The following is a 21,648-nucleotide window of genomic DNA, read 5'->3' on the forward strand; positions in this document are numbered from 1 at the left end:
CTGACCCAACCCTACCCTAACTGACCCAGCCCTGTGACCCTGACTGACCCAGCCCTGTGACCCTGACTGACCCAACCCTTCCCTGACTGACCCAGCCCTGTGACCCTAACTGACCCAGCCCTGTGTCCCTGCCCTGACTGACCCAACCCTACCCTGACTGACCCAGCCCTGTGACCCTGACTGACCCAGCCCTGTGACCCTGCCCTGACTGACCCAACCCTGCCCTGACTGACCCAGCCCTGTGACCCTAACTGACCCAGCCCTGTGTCCCTGCCCTGACTGACCCAGCCCTGTGACCCTGACTGACCCAGCCCTGTGACCCTGCCCTGACTGACCCAACCCTAGCCTGACTGACCCAGCCCTGTGACCCTAACTGACCCAGCCCTGTGACCCTGACTGACCCAACCCTTCCCTGACTGACCCAGCCCTGTGACCCTGACTGACCCAACCCTTCCCTGACTGACCCAGCCCTGTGACCCTGACTGACCCAGCCCTGTGACCCTGCCCTGACTGACCCAACCCTACCCTGACTGACCCAGCCCTGTGACCCTGACTGACCCAGCCCTGTGACCCTGCCCTGACTGACCCAACCCTGCAGGAGTTGCTGTGTTCCTGTGCAGCCCCCCGCAGGTCTGTCTGTGTGTCTGCGCAGCCCCCTGCAGGTCTGTCTGCGTGTCTGCGCAGCCCCCTGCAGGTCTGTCTGCGTGTCTGCGCAGCCCCCTGCAGGTCTGTCTGCGTGTCTGCAGGACTGCTTCACCTCTGTGTCTGTGTCCCTGTGCAGGTGCGGTGGACGAAGACTGCAGGCAGCGCCTCGGACAAGTTCCAGGAGACGTCGATCTTCAACGAGACACTGCGCATCGAGCGGATCCAGAGGGTGCAGGGCGGCCGGTACTACTGCAAGGCGGAGAACGGGGTGGGGGTGCCTGCCATCAAGTCCATCCGAGTAGATGTGCAGTGTAAGTCTTCAGCGCCGGCTCTCGCGCGGTCCCGTCGGCCCAGGGTCTGGGTCTGGGTCGGGCCAGGGCCCGGGTCTCCTCTCTCCCCACAGCTCACCTGTCGGGGTCCGCTGACCCAGCTGCCCAGAATCTGCCAGGGAGGGTGACGGACCGGACCCTGGCTGCAGGTCCGGAGGCCCGGATCGGTGGGCAGCTCCGGGCGTCCCAGCGTGGTCCCGTCTGCAGGGGTAGCGTTACACCCCGCCCCAGCGGACCCCTGTAATAGAGCCCTGCTGCCTTATCGAGTTCCCCCAGCCCCAGGGGACCAGTAATTGCTCTGTCAGCGGCTCACTGTGACCGCAAGTGACGGCAAACGCTTGTTCAATTTTCTGTGCCGAGCGGGTCTCTGGCCGCGGGGGACTGTGGCGCTCGCAGGCCAGTAATTAGTCTCGTGAGCTGCCTGCCAGTCCGAGGCCCCGCGCTCGCTGCCCCCACCCCCCTCCCGGAGGACAGCAGGGCGCCGGGGGGATCTGCAGCCCCTGCCTGGGCAGCCTGCTAACAGAACCAAACCTCCAGAGCCAACCTGTTCCTCCCAGATAGGCGGTTTTATCTCCGAGCGCAGTTCAAAACCGTCTGTTTGAGGTGCTTGGCAAGTTGTGTGTTTAGCCTTTGTGCAAAGCCTCGTGCCTTCCGTGTTCGGAGGCGCTGTAAATATTTTGCATGTGTTTAACCTCATTCTGATAACGGCACTCTGGGCCGGGATCAAAGCCGAGAGGGGGAGATGGAGGGGGTGAAAGAAACAGAGACGAGAGGAGTGTCAAAGCTCTCACCCTCTATTATATAGAAAAAACAAGAGTTCGGCCCTGTCAGTGTAGGTCCCTGCCCATCAGTTCCACCACCAGCATGGCCCTGGTAGTGACCTTTCACCCCCCACCTATGACCCATGACCCTGGCCAGTGGACCGTGTGGCGAGACTGGGCTTGATGGAACAGAGCATCTACAATCGAGATGGACTTGGTTCAGAGACCTGGAGACTCCTGTCGACTCCTGCCTGCTCTCAGCTTCCCTTGGGGACCCTGTGAGGGTTTACCGTGGTAATCTGTGGCTCGTCATAGTATAATGTAATGTAAAGGATATGGAGAATCACAGCAGATCTCTGGGACATGCAGGTAATCATGCAGCAGATTGAGACTAAAACGTATTAGGTGAAAGTGGTATTGACAATGGTAAGCTTCCTGTCAGAGCTGTGCTGTGCTCTGGCCAGGTTGTGAGTGGGAGTGGGAGTGGGAGAGGGTGGGGTGGGGAAGAACCACTTGCAAGGGAGTAAAGGTTTGGTACTGTAAGCAACGTTGGTGGACCAGTAGGTGGTGCTCTTCCATCCGGATTAGAATATTGAAAGCAATGCTTCAGTATGGTGACCAGAGACACTGTGCTGTAGGAGGTGCTGTCCAGTAAACTGAGTTTCTAACTGCTTGGTTATTAAAAACCCCAGAGCTGTTCATAAGATTACAGTGTTAACTCCAGTATCCTGGCTAGATTCTTCTGTGGACTTGTACAGTCTCTCCACCCTGAGGTTTACCCCCTGGTGCAGCAGGTTCTCTCTCCTCTCCCTGATCTGTGCACAGTGGGGCTGCTGTGTGTCTCCAGTGGGGCTGCTGGTGCAGAATGGTGCTGTGTGTCTCCAGGTGGCGCTGCTGGTGCAGAATGGCGCTGTGTGTCTGCAGGTGGGGCCTCTGGTGCAGTAGGGGAGGTAGTGGGTCCCTTCCTTTGTGTTATTCTTGTTAGTAATAATATTAAAATAAAATGGACAGTAAAAAGACGCAGCTGAATTAAACATGATGCTCTATTTCTCAAGAATTCAAATCAGGACAGAAAGCACCTGAAGGTGCGTGGAAAGAGAGGTGGGAGCTGGGGACTGTGCTGGGGCAGCGGAGGCCGGAGCAGGCTGGCGGGCCTGCTACAGCGCTCCTTCCCTGGACTCGGATGAGATGATCTTTAGCGAATGCTTTCCCCGTCACGTGAACCCTGCTCCGATCTTGGTGGCCCTGGGGCGCGTTTCCCACACTGCCCCAACAGACCTGAAGTGCCGTTAATGTCACAGAATGACACGGGGTGATTAATTCCGCCTCCCCCCGCCAGCCAAGAGCTCTTTAGTGCTTGTTTTGCCAGGGAAGCAGTTTGGGGTTTATACTGCGCGAAAGAAGAGTGTAATTTCACTGCAGGCTGAAGAGCAGTTCCTGGAGAGACGTTTTGATGGAGAGCTTGCAATTAGGACAGGATTGTGTTACTACACAGCGGCATAATGAAGAGGGACTGTTGGAAATGTCAGATTAATTAAGTGAAAGGAAACATCGTGATTAACGGCGGCAAGCTGTGACTGGGCACGAAGGAGCATGGAAGGGGGTGCCTTACCCCAAAATGTTGGGGCTCAGATAGGTCCGTGACCCGGCAGAGGTGGGTGCACTGAGACCGCAGCACCGGCCTGCATGCAAGAGCATTGCTGCAGTCATCACACCCTGCTGAGAAACGGACACAGTGCTCTGCACGCTTCTGACTGACAGCTCTGTGTCTGTGACGTCGAGCAACGAGATTAACATACAGGTCTTGTAATATGACTCTCATGATGGTGCTGTAACTCTGCTCCTCAGTGCAGTGTAGCTGTGTTGTGACAGTGGTGTAACTCTGCTCCTCAGTACAGTGTAGCTGTGTTGTGACAGTGGTGTAACTGTGCTCCTCAGTGCAGTGTAGCTGTGTTGTGACAGTGGTGTAACTCTGCTCCTCAGTGCAGTGTAGCTGTGTTGTGACAGTGGTGTAACTGGGCCCCTCAGTGCAGTGTAGCTGTGTTGTGACAGTGGTGTACTTGTAACTGTGCTCCTCAGTGCAGTGTAGCTGTGTTGTGACAGTGGTGTAACTGTGCTCCTCAGTGCAGTGTTGCTGTGTTGTGATAGTGGTGTAACTGTGCTCCTCAGTACAGTGTAGCTGTGTTGTGACAATGGTGTACTGGGCTCCTCAGTACAGTGTAGCTGTGTTGTGACAGTAGTGTAACTGGGCTCCTCAGTGCAGTGTAGCTGTGTTGTGACAGTGGTGTAACTGTGCTCCTCAGTGCAGTGTAGCTGTGTTGTGATAGTGGTGTAACTGTGCTCCTCAGTACAGTGTAGCTGTGTTGTGACAATGGTGTACTGGGCTCCTCAGTACAGTGTAGCTGTGTTGTGACAGTGGTGTAACTGGGCTCCTGAGTGCAGTGTAGCTGTGTTGTGACAGTGGTGTAACTGGGCTCCTCAGTGCAGTGTAGCTGTGTTGTGACAGTGGTGTAACTGGGCTCCTCAGTGCAGTGTAGCTGTGTTGTGAAAGTGCTGTAACTGGGCTCCTCAGTGCAGTGTAGCTGTGTTGTGACAGTGGTATAACTGGGCTCCTCAGTACAGTGTAGCTGTGTTGTGACAGTAGTATAACTGTGCTCTTCAGTACAGTGTAGCTGTGTTGTGACAGTAGTGTAACTGTGCTCTTCAGTACAGTGTAGCTGTGTTGTGACAGTAGTGTAACTGGGCTCTTCAGTGCAGTGTAGCTGTGTTGTGACAGTAGTGTAACTGGGCTCTTCAGTGCAGTGTAACTGTGTTGTGACAGTGGTGTAACTGTGCTCTTCAGTACAGTGTAGCTGTGTTGTGACAGTAGTGTAACTGTGCTCTTCAGTGCAGTGTAGCTGTGTTGTGACAGTGGTGTAATTGGGCTCCTCAGTACAGTGTAGCTGTGTTGTGACAGTGGTGTAACTGGGCTCCTCAGTACAGTGTAGCTGTGTTGTAATAGTGGTGTAACTGTGCTCTTCAGTGCAGTGTAGCTGTGTTGTGACAGTGGTGTAACTGCTCCTCAGTGCAGTGTAGCTGTGTTGTGACAGTGGTGTAACTGGGCTCTTCAGTGCAGAGTAGCTGTGTTGTGACAGTGGTGTAACTGCTCCTCAGTGCAGTGTAGCTGTGTTGTGACAGTGGTGTACTGGGCTCCTCCTTTGTGAGGTATGGCTTTGTGTTAATGATGTTTTAATTGAGATCAATAAGTTATAGATTAATCAACAGCAGAGTAATTTGAGCCATGGAATGGAACAGATGTGATTTCTGTTCAGTAGCCTTTTGGTAGTAATAAATGTAGTTGACAGTATATTTCACCTCCTCCCAGTTAGGGCTCATTGCGTTGATCTACAGTTGATGGATGATGTCATGTTTTAATATAAACCTGAATGTTTTTAATGAACACTTACCTAATAGTTGGCAAGAATTGCCAGTAAAATCAAATAATAATTAAATAATTAAAACAAATTCTAGACAGCTAGATTTAAGGCTGTGTGTAGTTGAGACTGTGTGTAGACGAGGCAGTAGAGTTGAGGCTATGTGCAGACGACGCTGTACAGAGTTGAGGCTGTGTAGATGAGGCAGTAGAGTTGAGGCTGTGTGTAGGTGAGGCTGTGTAGACGAGGCCGTGCAGATTTAAGGCTGTGTGTAGTCTGTACAGAGTTGAGGCTGTGTGCAGACGAGGCTGTACAGAGTTGAGGCTGTGTGGAGTTGAGGCTGTACTGTGTTGAGGCTATAGAGTTGTGTTTGTGTGTAGATGAGGCTGTACTGTGTTGAGGCTGTAGAGTTGTGTTTGTGTGTAGATGAGGCTGTACTGTGTTGATGTAGTGGGTAGACGAGGCTGTAAAAAGGATGTGTGGCGGCGAGGCTGTGTGTGTGTGTGTCTGGGGGTGCATGCTGAGATAGAGGGTGTCAGGATACATACAGCTGTGAGTCAGAACTCCAGTATTTCCAGTTGCCCACTCAGTGGAAGAGCTCTCCTGTGGAGCTGCCGTTGCCTTCGTCAGTGGCAGCTGCTCTGCTCCCAGAGAGAGGCAGGTAGCCTGCAGTGCTCCCAGAGCTCCCAGAGCACATTAGCACATCGAGGTCAAAGCCAGGTGTTCCGGGGAAGACAGATGTGCCAGCGTGTCTTCAAGTGTGTTTCCGTATCTTCCGCTCGAACTCTGCATCTGCTTAGCAGCTCTGCTCCTGTGCAATTAGCAGGCACACTGGGAGCTGAGTTCATCAGGTCGGCCCACAGTTGGCTGGATGCGAAGCTGCAGTCTGGGTTTGATGCTGTGTTTCCAGCATATGAGCCCGGGCTGAGACTCAGGTACCCCGCAAAGGGCCCAAAATGGATGCTCCTGTCATGGGCCCCACTGTTGCCCCCTGGAGTTGCGTCTCCTGCAGACGATTGTGGTCAAGCACACTGACCCAATCCCACACTGGAATACTCCACACCAGAGAGAGGACACTGTGGGATACTCCACACCAGAGAGAGGACACTGGAATACTCCACACCAGAGTGAGGACACTGTGGGATACTCCACACCAGAGCGAGGACACTGTGGGATACTCCACACCAGAGCGAGGACACTGTGGGATACGCCACACCAGAGAGAGGATACTGTGGGATACTCCACACCAGAGAGAGGACACTGTGGGATACTCCACACCAGAGCGAGGACACTGTGGGATACTCCACACCAGAGCGAGGACACTGTGGGATACTCCACACCAGAGCGAGGACACTGTGGGATACTCCACACCAGAGAGAGGACACTGTGGGATACTCCACACCAGAGCGAGGACACTGTGGGATACTCCACACCAGAGCGAGGACACTGTGGGATACTCCACACCAGAGAGAGGACACTGTGGAATACTCCACACCAGAGAGAGGACACTGTGGGATACTCCACACCAGAGCGAAGACACTGTGGGATACTCCACACCAGAGCGAAGACACTGTGGGATACTCCACACCAGAGAGAGGACACTGTGGGATACTCCACACCAGAGAGAGGACACTGTGGGATACTCCACACCAGAGAGAGAACACTGGAATACTCCACACCAGAGAGAGGACACTGTGGGATACTCCACACCAGAGAGAGGACACTGGAATACTCCACACCAGAGAGAGGACACTGTGGGATACTCCACACCAGAGCGAGGACACTGTGGGATACTCCACACCAGAGCGAGGACACTGTGGGATACTCCACACCAGAGAGAGGACACTGTGGGATACTCCACACCAGAGCGAGGACACTGTGGGATACTCCACACCAGAGAGAGGACACTGTGGGATACTCCACACCAGAGCGAGGACACTGTGGGATACTCCACACCAGAGAGAGGATACTGTGGGATACTCCACACCAGAGAGAGGACACTGTGGGATACTCCACACCAGAGCGAGGACACTGTGGGATACTCCACACCAGAGCGAGGACACTGTGGGATACTCCACACCAGAGAGAGGACACTGTGGGATACTCCACACCAGAGCGAGGACACTGTGGGATACTCCACACCAGAGAGAGGACACTGTGGGATACTCCACACCAGAGCGAGGACACTGTGGGATACTCCACACCAGAGAGAGGACACTGTGGGATACTCCACACCAGAGCGAGGACACTGTGGGATACTCCACACCAGAGAGAGGACACTGTGGGATACTCCACACCAGAGCGAGGACACTGTGGGATACTCCACACCAGAGAGAGGACACTGTGGGATACTCCACACCAGAGCGAGGACACTGTGGGATACTCCACACCAGAGCGAAGACACTGTGGGATACTCCACACCAGAGAGAGGACACTGTGGGATACTCCACACCAGAGCGAGGACACTGTGGGATACTCCACACCAGAGCGAGGACACTGTGGGATACTCCACACCAGAGCAAAGACACTGTGGGATACGCTGACAATGTTGCTCCTTGTCAGCGAGATGAAAGAAGATGTAGCTCACCGAGGTTAATCCTAAATTCTCTTCCTGTGGACCACGGGGATCACAGACGTGCCTCCAGCACAGAGATCTGGGAAAACTGAGAGGTTCGCTAAAACCTGCTACATCCAATGGAGATATTTCTCTAAGCACACGGCACGGTCTCCCAATGGCAGGGTGACCTCTCACAGGGCTAGCGTGACATGTGACTCGGCGGGTGGGACAGACAGGCCCCCGACAGACCGGGATCTGTAGTCAGAGTGCGGAGCAGGTGCCACTCACAAAGCAAGTCTCAGCTGTGAGTGAGCAGGAAGCAGCTGTGGGCTCTGCCAGGTGCTGCATACATTTATTCAGTGATAAATGTTTATGTAATGCTTCTGCCTGAAGGCTTTTATCAGGCTTTCTTAACTTGAAGCACCAGTAGTTTATCACTCGGAAGATGCCACATCAGCTCTTTTTCAATTTCGGCGCCTTTTGTTTCCAGTCCCATTTCAGGTTTGCATAGCACCCTTCACGACCCGGCATCATGAAATAGGACTTTCGCGGTTATTTACACAGGCTACACAGACAGGGTTATACAATACAGGCGATCACAGGGAACCAGTGTAAGTGGATGTGGTTTAGCGTATCATCGAGGAACAGTTTAACCATCAGGTACAGAGGAGGGAAACGGAGCTCCATGAGGAGAAGAAATAACTACAGTCTCTGGGGGTACGTGACCCGATGGCTTGTCTCCCTCCAGGTGTAACGAACAGTTCTTTCCGGACCCTATGCAGACGACACAATCCGAAGAAGTGGGGAAACACTGGGGAAACGTCATGCAGGAATACGGGGCTGAAGACAGGGGGGCGTGTCCAAGGTGCGCTGGTGCACGGGGGAGGTGTGGCCGAGGCGAACAATCCCAAAGAATAATCCTTAGAGGGAATCCAAAAACACACGAGTAAGTCCAAAACCAGGAGATCCATCAGAACAAGGAATTAAAACCAGAGGCCGGGTCGGAACCGGCGGACAGGGAACAGGAACGGGAACAGAGATTAAAACCTTAACGGGACCAGGCGCTTCCAGGTCCCGGACTCGCATGATATGGAAACCAGATGCAGAGCCAGGATGAGCGTCAGCACCTGGCTTTTAAGGTGGGCTGGGAATAGGGATCAGGTGCACAGAATAAAGTCTGAGCACCCTTAAGGAGGAGGGACTATAATCGTGACACCAGGCAGGAGCTGTGTGCAGTGAGGGGGTGTTTGTGAGCCCCGCTGGGAGAGGCAGAGTGTGTTCTATTGACATCACCGCGTGTGAAAGCGGACGTGTGGTGAGAGTGAGAGTGGGCATGTCCCAGCTCACGAGGTGGGTCATTTGGAGAACTCTGATCTCTTATGCTGTGTCTTGTATTGCAGTGTCCTGGTGCAGATATGGTGGATCAGTCTGGGATCTTGGAACTTGTTGTGCAGTGTCCTGGTCCAGACAGGGTGGATCAATCTAGGATCTGGGCTCTTGTACAGTAGGCAGTGTCCTGGTCCAGACAGAGTGGATCAGTCTGGGATCTTGGAACTTGATGTGCAGTGTCCTGGTCCAGACAGGGTGGATCAGTCTAGAATCTGGGCTCTTGTAGGTAGTGTCCTGGTCCAGACAGGGTGGATCAGTCTGGGATCTTGGAACTTGATGTGCAGTGTCCTGGTCCAGACAGGGTGTATCAATCTAGGATCTGGGACCTTGTAGGCAGTGTCCTGGTCCAGACAGGGTGGATCAATCTAGGATCTGGGACCTTGTAGGCAGTGTCCTGGTCCAGACAGGGTGGATCAGTCTGGGATCTTGGAACTTGATGTGCAGTGTCCTGGTCCAGACAGGGTGGATCAATCTAGGATCTGGGACCTTGTAGGCAGTGTCCTGGTCCAGACAGGGTGGATCAATCTAGGATCTGGGCTCTTGTAGGCAGTGTCCTGGTCCAGACAGGGTGGATCAGTCTGGGAACTTGGAACTTGATGTGCAGTGTCCTGGTCCAGACAGGGTGGATCAATCTAGGATCTGGGATCTTGTAGGCAGTGTCCAGGTCCTGGTCCAGACAGGGCAGATCTAATAATGTCTTAGAAGAAATCTGGCCCGGGTAAAATGATGGGAACAGCACAAGTAGGTTTCCAAAGAAATAAATTAGTTTTTTTTGTTTATTCCAATGAAGCAGTGCATTCATGTCTATACTGAAAATAAATGCCTCTGCCCTGTCTCTAGACTGAAACTCAGCCTTCTCATGCTGGAGTACAAGCAAAGGAGCCGAGTGTCAGAGTGTGGATGTATTACTGACTCTGACGGATTAATTTCAACACCCTGGTCTTTTCTAATTGCACGTGCATGCTGTGTCTCTGCTCATTTCTGAATCTTATCCAGATTGATCTCCATTATGTCAGAATTGCATCCTGGAGCTCTGCCTGTTTCCTCCTCACTCATGCCAACAGCAAACTGAATTAGTTGTCTAAGTGCGCCCTTATCTATATTGTCTGTGCGCCTGCTCCCGAGCCGGAGGTGCCTGATCGCTCAGCATGTCGTCCCGCTGCGTCCCTGGAGCGAACCGCAGTCAGACACGTCGCTCACATGGCAGGGGGAGGCTTCCACAGATGGCACTGCACACACCGCCGGACCCATCGCCGCAGCTGTGTAGAGTCCCTGATGACACACTGAGACCCAGGGCCACGTTCAGGGAGGGCTCTGTCCCACACACAGGACACAGGACACAGGAAGAAGACAGGACAGGAGGGGAGAACACAGGGACAGCATTGTCAGGTCTGTCAGTACTCCCTGCAGTGTGTGATTCAGGGCACAGGAGACAGGACACAGGACACAGGACACAGGACACAGGACACAGGACACAGGACACAGGACACAGGACACAGGACACAGGAAGAAGACAGGACAGGAGAGGAGAACACAGGGACAGCATTGTCAGGTCTGTCTGTACTCCCTGCAGTGTGTGATTCAGGACACAGGACACAGGACACAGGAGACAGGAGACCGCAGACAGGAGACAGGAGAGGAGAACACAGGGACAGCATTGTCAGGTCTGTCTGTACTCCCTGCAGTGTGTGATTCAGGACACAGGACACAGGACACAGGACACAGGAACAGGAGACAGGAGAGGAGAACACAGGGACAGCATTGTCAGGTCCATCTGCACTCCCTGCAGTGTGTGATTCAGGACACAGGACACAGGACACAGGAGACAGGAGACCGCAGACAGGAGACAGGAGAGGAGAACACAGGGACAGCATTGTCAGGTCCATCTGCACTCCCTGCAGTGTGTGATTCAGGACACAGGACACCGCAGACAGTAGAGGGAAAGACTGATGTTTATTGTTTCTATCCAGTTGCCAAATTGATGAAGTGAATTGCATTTGTATTCAATTGTTATTCTGTAAAGGAATGGGCAGCTCCGTTAAGAGTGATCCTGCTTTTGTAATTTAAACAAGTTCCTTTCTCTGGACACTGGCCAGCCCCCTGCATTCAAACTCACTTCCTGTTAGCACAGGGCTTGCCAACTCGTAAAGCATCTTTGAAAGTGACTCTAAAAAGATATGCAGTGTCTAGGGAGCTTTGTCAATTGTGTCTTACCCATTTGTTTTGTGATTTTTAGTGTTGTGATTAACATTGTTCAGGTGTTTGAGATTTCCTTTACTCCTTCTTGATGCTAAGAATCCACATAGCAAGTTTATGTGTTACTGAGCTCTCTCCTCCTGCCTGCAGGATCTCTCTCTGACACACTGCAGCTCTCCCGTCCCTCTCTGACACACTGCAGCTCTCCTGTCCCTCACTGACACACTGCAGTTCTCCTGTCTCTCTCTGACACACTGCAGCTCTCCTGTCTCTCTGACACACTGCAGCTCTCCCGTCCCTCTCTGACACACTGCAGTTCTCCCGTCCCTCTCTGACACACTGCAGTTCTCCCGTCCCTCTCTGACACACTGCAGTTCTCCTGTCCCTCTCTGACACACTGCAGTTCTCCTGTCTCTCTCTGACACACTGCAGCTCTCCCGTCTCTCTGACACACTGCAGTTCTCCCGTCCCTCTCTGACACACTGCAGCTCTCCCGTCCCTCTCTGACACACTGCAGCTCTCCTGTCCCTCACTGACACACTGCAGTTCTCCTGTCTCTCTCTGACACACTGCAGCTCTCCTGTCTCTCTGACACACTGCAGCTCTCCCGTCCCTCTCTGACACACTGCAGTTCTCCCGTCCCTCTCTGACACACTGCAGTTCTCCCGTCCCTCTCTGACACACTGCAGTTCTCCTGTCCCTCTCTGACACACTGCAGTTCTCCTGTCTCTCTCTGACACACTGCAGCTCTCCTGTCTCTCTGACACAGTGCAGCTCTCCCGTCCCTCTCTGACACACTGCAGTTCTCCCGTCCCTCTCTGACACACTGCAGCTCTCCTGTCTCTCTGACACACTGCAGCTCTCCCGTCCCTTACTGACACACTGCAGTTCTCCTGTCCCTCTCTGACAAACTGCAGCTCTCCCGTCCCTCACTGACACACTGCAGCTCTCCCGTCCCTCAATGACACACTGCAGCTCTCCCTTCTCTCTCTGACACACTGCAGCTCTCCTGTCCCTCACTGACACACTGCAGCTCTCCCGTCCCTCACTGACACACTGCAGCTCTCCTGTCTCTCTCTGACACACTGCAGTTCTCCTGTCCCTCTCTGACACACTGCAGTTCTCCTGTCTCTCTCTGACACACTGCAGTTCTCCTGTCCCTCACTGACACACTGCAGCTCTCCCGTCCCTCAATGACACACTGCAGCTCTCCCTTCTCTCTCTGACACACTGCAGCTCTCCTGTCCCTCACTGACACACTGCAGCTCTCCCGTCCCTCACTGACACACTGCAGCTCTCCTGTCTCTCTCTGACACACTGCAGCTCTCCCGTCCCTCACTGACACACTGCAGCTCTCCCGTCCCTCACTGATACACTGTAGTTCTCCCGTCTCTCTCTGACACACTGCAGTTCTCCCGTCTCTCTCTGACACACTGCAGTTCTCCCGTCTCTCTCTGACACACTACAGCTCTCCCGTCTCTCTCTGACACACTGCAGCTCTCCCATCCCTCACTGGCACACTGCAGCTCTCCTGTCTCTCTCTGACACACTGCAGCTCTCCTGTCCCTCACTGACACACTGCAGCTCTCCCGTCCCTTACTGACACACTGCAGCTCTCCCGTCCCTCTCTGACACACTGCAGCTCTCCTGTCCCTCACTGACACACTGCAGCTCTCCCATCCCTCAGTGACACACTGCAGCTCTCCCGTCCCTCTCTGACACACTGCAGCTCTCCTGTCCCTCAGTGACACACTGCAGCTCTCCCGTCCCTCTCTGACACACTGCAGCTCTCCCGTCCCTCTCTGACACAATGCAGCTCTCCCGTCTCTCTGACACACTGCAGCTCTCCCGTCCCTCTCTGACACAATGCAGCTCTCCCGTCCCTGTCTGACACAATGCAGCTCTCCCGTCTCTCTGACACAATGCAGCTCTCCTGTCCCTCACTGACACACTGCAGCTCTCCTGTCCCTCACTGACACACTGCAGATCAGTCTTTCAGGTTTCTAGAATGTGTTCTGATTTGAGGAATTGGTTTCTAGGTGTTTGTGTGGGCTGACTTCAGCTTCACTCTGCTCATCAGGTGGTTGTGCTTGGTGATCTGCATGCACGAAGTACCTTTCAGATATGTGGTACTCAGAACAGGAAGCACTTCTTTATCCAAATTGTTGTTGATAGAAATGGGACCTGTTTCAAATATTGAAACGCTCAATGACACTGACAAAGTGGATCTCTTCAGAACGAACAGAGAAATTTGAACCAGAGGACACAAGTGAAATCTGTGAGGATGTGCATTTCCGCGAGACGAGGAGTCACTTCTTCACACAAAGGGTTGTAGGAGTATGGAACAAGCTGTCCAGCAATGTGGTTGAAGCCGATACCCTGGTGTCTTTTAAGAAATGAGTGAAATTGGCGAGCAACAGTGGAATGAGTAAGGGGTCCTGAATGGTTCCTCTGGTCTCTGTGTCGTCTTGTGTTTGTTGTGACTGGGGTTTAATTGCAGTTTTGTTTATTGATCCCAGGGGGTCATCAGTTCCTCCCCGCTGGCTCACAACGAGGCGCTGAGCGGTCTTAGTCCTCAGCACGCGCCTCTCTCTGCCCGACCGCGCCACGACTTCCTTTCCTCTCCTGGAAAGCCTTTCTGAGGATATTGACGATTTATCGATTCTCAAATGACAGCAGCCATTCCAGCTGTGAAAAACCAGCCCCTTTGAAGAGCCAGGTCATGCGGCCCTGGTTTAATTAGTCCTCCCCAAGCTGAGTGTGCGTTTCCCTGTGCCATTTATTTTCATTTAATTGGTGCGTCTGTCTAACGTCTCAACGGCAACATTTATCTTTCAGGACTTTGTTAGCGTGTCGTCACGCTGAGGATAGTGGCGTGACAGCAGACATGCTAAACTGGTCTCACCCTGGTCTCACTGAGGTTTCTGGCGTGGTCTCGTACTGGTCTCACTGAGGTTTCTGGCGTGGTCTCGTACTGGTCTCACTGAGGTGTCTGGCCTGGTCTCGTACTGGTCTCACTGAGGTGTCTGGTTTCACCCTGAACAAATCCGAGGACAAGTGAAAACTGTATATAAGGACATTTAAAACTGAGAACAAGAGTTACTTCTTTACACAAAGAGTTGTGGGAGTGTGGAACTGGTCAGCAAGCCATTTTGTTGAAGTTAATTTCTTTGAAGAAGCCACTGGGTGAGTTTCTTGGGTCAATCAAGTACTAACAGACAGGTTAGAAGCACCGAGTCGCCCCTCGTCTAGAATCTGTCTTGAGCTGTTATATTCGTGTTTATTTTTCTATTTTTACACAGGAGGAGCGGTTTACAGAGCCAAAGGCACTTAGTGTTAATTTAACCACAATAAAAGACTTTGCAATGGCCCACTGACTGATTGACACTTGGTTCACGTTTTACAGAGAAACCAGTTAAAAGCCAAAAATATCTGCCAATTTATGTGGAAAACATAATTAAGCAAAACACGCCAAGTGCTAAATTGCTACAGAGGAAAGAGAAAGCCAGCTTGTTTAACATGAGGAAACGTTCGGCCGGTGGGTGCTCAGGGTTCGAGGTGGGCGGGCGGTTTCCTGAGATCCTGCCTGCTGCAGTGGAACTGAAGACGCATGTCAGCAGCTTATCAGGCCTCGCAACACAGCGGAGCAGGCAGATTGTCTGCATAAATTATTCAGTATAACAGTTTTTGTTTACAGAATTTGCTAAATTGGCAAGGAGCATTAAAACAGATGGAGAGCCTGATACATCACTAATCATAATTATTTTTTCCTGTTTTGGGTGACCTCAGACGATGTAAATAGAAGAGAAATATTTAGTTTTTGCAGCCCTGGGTTGTCTCCTGTTAGAACTGCTCCTTTCAAGGTGGCCAGCTCTGTTCTGAAACATGGGCCTGAGACTCAAGGAGAGCAATGAAGAGTGATGGTCTGAGAGCTGAGGGTGTGTGATGAGGATGAGCGATGAAGAGTGATGTCTGAGAGCTGAGGGTGTGTGATGAGGATGAGCGATGAAGAGTGATGTCTGAGAGCTGAGGGTGAGGCATGGGGATGAGCGATGAAGAGTGATGTCTGAGAGCTGAGGGTGTGTGATGAGGATGAGCAATGAAGAGTGATGGTCTGAGAGCTGAGGGTGAGGGATGAGGATGAGCGATGAAGAGTGATGTCTGAGAGCTGAGGGTGAGGCATGGGGATGAGCGATGAAGTGATGTCTGAGAGCTGAGGGTGAGGGATGAGGATGAGCGATGAAGAGTGATGTCTGAGAGCTGAGGGTGAGGGATGAGGATGAGCAATGAAGAGTGATGTCTTAGAGCTGAGGGTGAGGGATGAGGATGAGCGATGAAGAGTGATGTCTGAGAGCTGAGGGTGAGGGATGAGGATGAGCGATGAAGAGTGATGTCTGAGAGCTGAGGGTGTGTGATGAGGATGAGCGATGAAGAGTGATGTCTGAGAGCTGAGGGTGAGGGATGAGGATGAGCGATGAAGAGTGATGTCTGAGAGCTGAGGGTGTGTGATGAGGATGAGCGATGAAGAGTGATGTCTGAGAGCTGAGGTGAGGGATGAGGATGAGCGATGAAGAGTGATGTCCGAGAGCTGAGGGTGAGGCATGGGGATGAGCGATGAAGAGTGATGTCTGAGAGCTGAGGGTGTGTGATGAGGATGAGCGATGAAGAGTGATGTCTGAGAGCTGAGGGTGAGGGATGAGGATGAGCGATGAAGAGTGATGTCTGAGAGCTGAGGGTGAGGGATGAGGATGAGTGATGAAGAGTGATGTCTGAGAGCTGAGGGTGAGGGATGAGGATGAGCAATGAAGAGTGATGTCTGAGAGCTGAGGGTGAGGGATGAGGATGAGGATGAGCGATGAAGAGTGATGTCTGAGAGCTGAGGGTGAGGGATGAGGATGAGCGATGAAGAGTGATGTCTGAGAGCTGAGGGTGTGTTATGAGGATGAGCGATGAAGAGTGATGTCTGAGAGCTGAGGTGAGGGATGAGGATGAGCGATGAAGAGTGATGTCTGAGAGCTGAGGGTGTGTGATGAGGATGAGCGATGAAGAGTGATGTCTGAGAGCTGAGGGTGTGTGATGAGGATGAGCGATGAAGGGTGATGTCTGAAAGCTGAGGGTGAGGGATGAGGATGAGCGATGAAGAGTGATGTCTGAGAGCTGAGGGTGAGGGATGAGGATGAGCGATGAAGAGTGATGTCTGAGAGCTGAGGGTGAGGGATGAGGATGAGCGATGAAGAGTGATGTCTGAGAGCTGAGGGTGTGTTATGAGGATGAGCGATGAAGAGTGATGTCTGAGAGCTGAGGTGAGGGATGAGGATGAGCGATGAAGAGTGATGTCTGAGAGCTGAGGGTGTGTGATGAGGATGAGCGATGAAGAGTGATGTCTGAGAGCTGAGGGTGTGTTATGAGGATGAGCGATGAAGAGTGATGTCTGAGAGCTGAGGGTGTGTAATGAGGATGAGCGATGAAGAGTGATGTCTGAGAGCTGAGGGTGTGTGATGAGGATAAGCGATGAAGAGTGATGTCTGAGAGCTGAGGGTGAGGGATGAGGATGAGCAATGAAGAGTGATGGTCTGAGAGCTGAGGGTGAGGGATGAGGATGAGCGATGAAGAGTGATGTCTGAGAGCTGAGGGTGAGGCATGGGGATGAGCGATGAAGTGATGTCTGAGAGCTGAGGGTGAGGGATGAGGATGAGCGATGAAGAGTGATGTCTGAGAGCTGAGGGTGAGGGATGAGGATGAGCAATGAAGAGTGATGTCTTAGAGCTGAGGGTGAGGGATGAGGATGAGCGATGAAGAGTGATGTCTGAGAGCTGAGGGTGAGGGATGAGGATGAGCGATGAAGAGTGATGTCTGAGAGCTGAGGGTGTGTGATGAGGATGAGCGATGAAGAGTGATGTCTGAGAGCTGAGGGTGAGGGATGAGGATGAGCGATGAAGAGTGATGTCTGAGAGCTGAGGGTGTGTGATGAGGATGAGCGATGAAGAGTGATGTCTGAGAGCTGAGGTGAGGGATGAGGATGAGCGATGAAGAGTGATGTCCGAGAGCTGAGGGTGAGGCATGGGGATGAGCGATGAAGAGTGATGTCTGAGAGCTGAGGGTGTGTGATGAGGATGAGCGATGAAGAGTGATGTCTGAGAGCTGAGGGTGAGGGATGAGGATGAGCGATGAAGAGTGATGTCTGAGAGCTGAGGGTGAGGGATGAGGATGAGTGATGAAGAGTGATGTCTGAGAGCTGAGGGTGAGGGATGAGGATGAGCAATGAAGAGTGATGTCTGAGAGCTGAGGGTGAGGGATGAGGATGAGGATGAGCGATGAAGAGTGATGTCTGAGAGCTGAGGGTGAGGGATGAGGATGAGCGATGAAGAGTGATGTCTGAGAGCTGAGGGTGTGTTATGAGGATGAGCGATGAAGAGTGATGTCTGAGAGCTGAGGTGAGGGATGAGGATGAGCGATGAAGAGTGATGTCTGAGAGCTGAGGGTGTGTGATGAGGATGAGCGATGAAGAGTGATGTCTGAGAGCTGAGGGTGTGTGATGAGGATGAGCGATGAAGGGTGATGTCTGAAAGCTGAGGGTGAGGGATGAGGATGAGCGATGAAGAGTGATGTCTGAGAGCTGAGGGTGAGGGATGAGGATGAGCGATGAAGAGTGATGTCTGAGAGCTGAGGGTGAGGGATGAGGATGAGCGATGAAGAGTGATGTCTGAGAGCTGAGGGTGTGTTATGAGGATGAGCGATGAAGAGTGATGTCTGAGAGCTGAGGTGAGGGATGAGGATGAGCGATGAAGAGTGATGTCTGAGAGCTGAGGGTGTGTGATGAGGATGAGCGATGAAGAGTGATGTCTGAGAGCTGAGGGTGTGTTATGAGGATGAGCGATGAAGAGTGATGTCTGAGAGCTGAGGGTGTGTAATGAGGATGAGCGATGAAGAGTGATGTCTGAGAGCTGAGGGTGTGTGATGAGGATAAGCGATGAAGAGTGATGTCTGAGAGCTGAGGGTGAGGGATGAGGATGAGTGATGAAGAGTGATGTCTGAGAGCTGAGGGTGTGTGATGAGGATGAGCGATGAAGAGTGATGTCTGAGAGCTGAGGGTGAGGGATGAGGATGAGCGATGAAGAGTGATGTCTGAGAGCTGAGGGTGAGGGATGAGGATGAGCGATGAGGATGCTGTTGTATTGTCGGATCAGACAGTGTGAGCTCGTTTCTGCATTGCCACGCTTGTCCTGTGACAGGCTGTGAAAACCGAAGGCAGGAGAGTGTGATCAACTACAGGAATGAGAGGTTGTTTGAACGAGTGTTTGAAGCACGGGGCTTTACACTGTGACCTCTGCACACCTAAATCAGGCTTAGGCATGTTTTTTCTGATTAAATTGAATCTCACAGGAGCACTCAAACATGGGCAAAAAAAAGATACAAAGTACAGGAAGTAGTGATTAACAAAATGCAATCACCCAGGCTAGGTCACTGGTTTTAATCTGGTTTAGCCCTGCCAGTGTTGTCTGTAAGAACTCCCTCCCCTGCGCTGTCCAGGGTGCTAAAGTCTGCCTCAAATGCCTGTATTTCCCCTCTGTACCTGGACCGGCTCTGAGCTCTTACATCACTGTAGCCTTGTGGGGATCACACAGTCACTGTGTCAGAAATCTGTTATGTCTGGACTCACACCTGCTAGTGATCTTCCCGGTGTCCACAGGTGCAGCAGAGCAGAGGATAGCTATTTAAAATGTCTGTTGGAAGAGTGTGGCTCAGGGGTCAGCCCTCTTCACCAGATGGAGCTCTGAGCAGTGCCAGATTTCCCATTAGCCACTGTAGGCACAGTGCCTAGGGCCTACGAAGGAGGGAGACACTAGTGACTAACGAAAAATGAGCTGAAGCAACATGCTTGCGTGCGACTCTAGGTGCTCCAAATCACGAATCACGCGCTTTATAGCGGTTGTTCTGGAACCTAGAAGTATCGAAGTGAGGGTCGCTCGGCTCGCTCCATCAGTCACGTGGTTTAGCACGGGGATAGTTTAAAGGGCATCACGTCAATCGACGTCATTCAATTGGCGTTAACCCCTCTTTTTGCACAATTCGGAGTGAAAGTGTCTAGGGCCTACGAACACCAAAATCTGGCCCTGGCTCTGAGTCAGCCCAGCCTGCGTGTCCCAGCATGGGTACCAAGACTTGTGGAAGGAACCCTTCCTTCTGGAGAAGCCTGCACAGTCCAGTGTTCCATCGATCAAGCTCGGTGCTTTTAAGTAGCACAGTCACTTTAATTCCTCCTCTGCTTTTCAACCCTCCCTTCTTCAGTCCCTTTTCTACTCAGACTCTACTCTGCTTAAACCTTTACACCCAGTCTTCCCACTGTACTTTAATCAGCACGGATCCTATTCCCTACTGAGACACCGGAGGCTTAGAAACGAAATGCTCTAGTAGTTTACCGCAGTGAGTGAGGTACAGTTTACCCTGGCTCTTTCCTGTCTGAATCCTTGCACGTTCTTCGTTCACACTCTCACTGCTGACGTACAGCTTGCAAGCCTGTCGGCTGGTGGTGGTGAAAAAAAACAGGAGCCGAAAGACCACACCTGTGCTCGCTAGACTCTATGTTCACTTGTGAGCTCTCCCTCTCTTCCAGACGCAGCCTTCTGACCTTTGTCCTCCAGGCTGCTACAGTACACCTGAGCTTTAATCCCAGGGTGTGGCCAAGTGCCCACAGAGCCCATGCAATGTGCTCCTTTTCCCCCTGTGTTATTGCCTCCACGCTGAATGCCAGTTAACCAATTAACCAATTAGGCCAGGTGTCAAATTTTCACTCCAGTCCGTGGCTTTGAACAAAGCCCCTACATTCACCCTCGCGAAGCGTCCAGCTGGCTGAGCAGGAGGAGGCAGACGGTCAGATCGTGTCGCTTTGTAGGTTTGTTGTGGGACTCATTGCCGGCACCCGTGCTCCGACCACCCGACTCTTCGCGTCTTGTAAGACGGATAATTGTCCTGCAGCAGCTCCTTCTCCTGCAGCGGAGCTTGTCAGGCCCTTGTTGTGTCCAGTGACTCGGGCTGCCCTGTGGGTCTGACTGGACACTAAACACAAGCTGCACACAGACCTCTGATCCTCTGTCCGGTCAGGACAGCCGAGACGGGCTGTATCAACCCCCCGAAGAACACAAGACAGGTCACTGATGAGACAAGACAGGCGGCCCATCTGACCTGTGGCAGTTAGTTCCTTGATCCCAGAATCCTCATGGATCCTCATAGACATGAGAGACAGAGGCTTGTCTGGCACAGCTGGGAAGATGGCGGCACTGCGGAATGGACACAGAGAGCATTCTTTCCCCGTCCTTTCAGGCTCTCCGACCGCAATACTGTTTGATTTCTGTTTGAGTCTCCGCTTTTCCTGGGATTCCAGCAGAAAGGAACAAGGAAAATGAAATGTGTTGGTAATTTCACAAGACAAAAGGCTTTCTCGGGCCACTGTGCGGCTCCCTGTGAATACCTGGCTTCCTCAGAGTTAGTATCCAGAAGTTTTCTAAGCCGTGTGAAGATGAAGCTCTACACACTGCGGATCATGTGGAGTGGAGACAGCAGCGGAAGACGCCCACAGCTCCAGTCTCTGTTTCTGCAGGCTTTTGCTGTCACTGCTCGACTGTAAAATGCCATTTTTCCCATGGCAGAGTTTGGCTTGGAGGTACGGCCTGACTTTTAAGTGCAATCCAATTGTTTTTAATGCCATTTGGAGCTGTGATCCGACTGGAAGAGACTTCGTGACTGAGGAATTTATCCTCACCTGCCAGCGAACACTCTCCTTCACTTGCCACTGAGATAAAGAAGCAAACAGCCCATTAAAAACAAAGCTAAATCTTCAAATCAGGACTTCCTTCTAAAGCTTCCTGGACACAGTGCTGCTTCCTGTCCATATAAACTATATCATCCAAGTAAACACTTGGAAAGAGCCTTGATGATATCTGATTTAAACAAGTTAAACCACATCTGGGCAGATCACCACAGACACACACTGCCCACACTGCACTGCAGGACAGATCACCACAGACACACACCGACCATACGGCACTGCAGGACAGATCACCACAGACACACACTGACACACTGCACTGCAGGACAGATCACCACAGACACACACTGCCCACACGGCACTGCAGGACAGATCACCACAGACACACACTGCCCACACTGCATTGCAGGACAGATCACCACAGACACACACTGCCCACACTGCACTGCACGACAGATCACCACAGACACACACCGACCACACTGCACTGCAGGACAGATCACCACAGACACACACTGCCCACACTGCACTGCAGGACAGATCACCACAGACACACACCGACCACACGGCACTGCAGGACAGATCACCACAG

General features: G+C 52.4%; 1 protein-coding gene and 1 long non-coding RNA gene across 3 annotated transcripts in view; one reads left to right on the top strand and one right to left on the bottom strand.

Moving 5' to 3' along the window:
* The window catches only part of LOC107078410 (MAM domain-containing glycosylphosphatidylinositol anchor protein 1), a 177,332-nt gene that overhangs the window by 55,141 nt on the left and 100,543 nt on the right, over window positions 1-21,648 (top strand). For both annotated transcript variants that reach the window (XM_069178576.1, XM_069178577.1), the window contains exon 4: window positions 782-956. In XM_069178576.1, coding sequence (XP_069034677.1) covers window positions 782-956 — 175 coding nt within the window. The remainder of the gene's footprint in view (window positions 1-781; window positions 957-21,648) is intronic.
* Window positions 9,829-21,320, bottom strand: LOC107078534 (uncharacterized). Its single transcript, XR_001479485.2, has 3 exons — window positions 18,953-21,320; window positions 14,196-14,327; window positions 9,829-10,408 (listed from the first exon to the last, which is right to left on the bottom strand). It is a non-coding gene; the product is annotated as an uncharacterized lncRNA (long non-coding RNA).

The sequence above is a fragment of the Lepisosteus oculatus genome, chromosome 2 (assembly GCF_040954835.1).
Source record: "Lepisosteus oculatus isolate fLepOcu1 chromosome 2, fLepOcu1.hap2, whole genome shotgun sequence".
In the NCBI taxonomy this organism is placed as follows: Eukaryota; Metazoa; Chordata; class Actinopteri; order Semionotiformes; family Lepisosteidae; genus Lepisosteus; species Lepisosteus oculatus.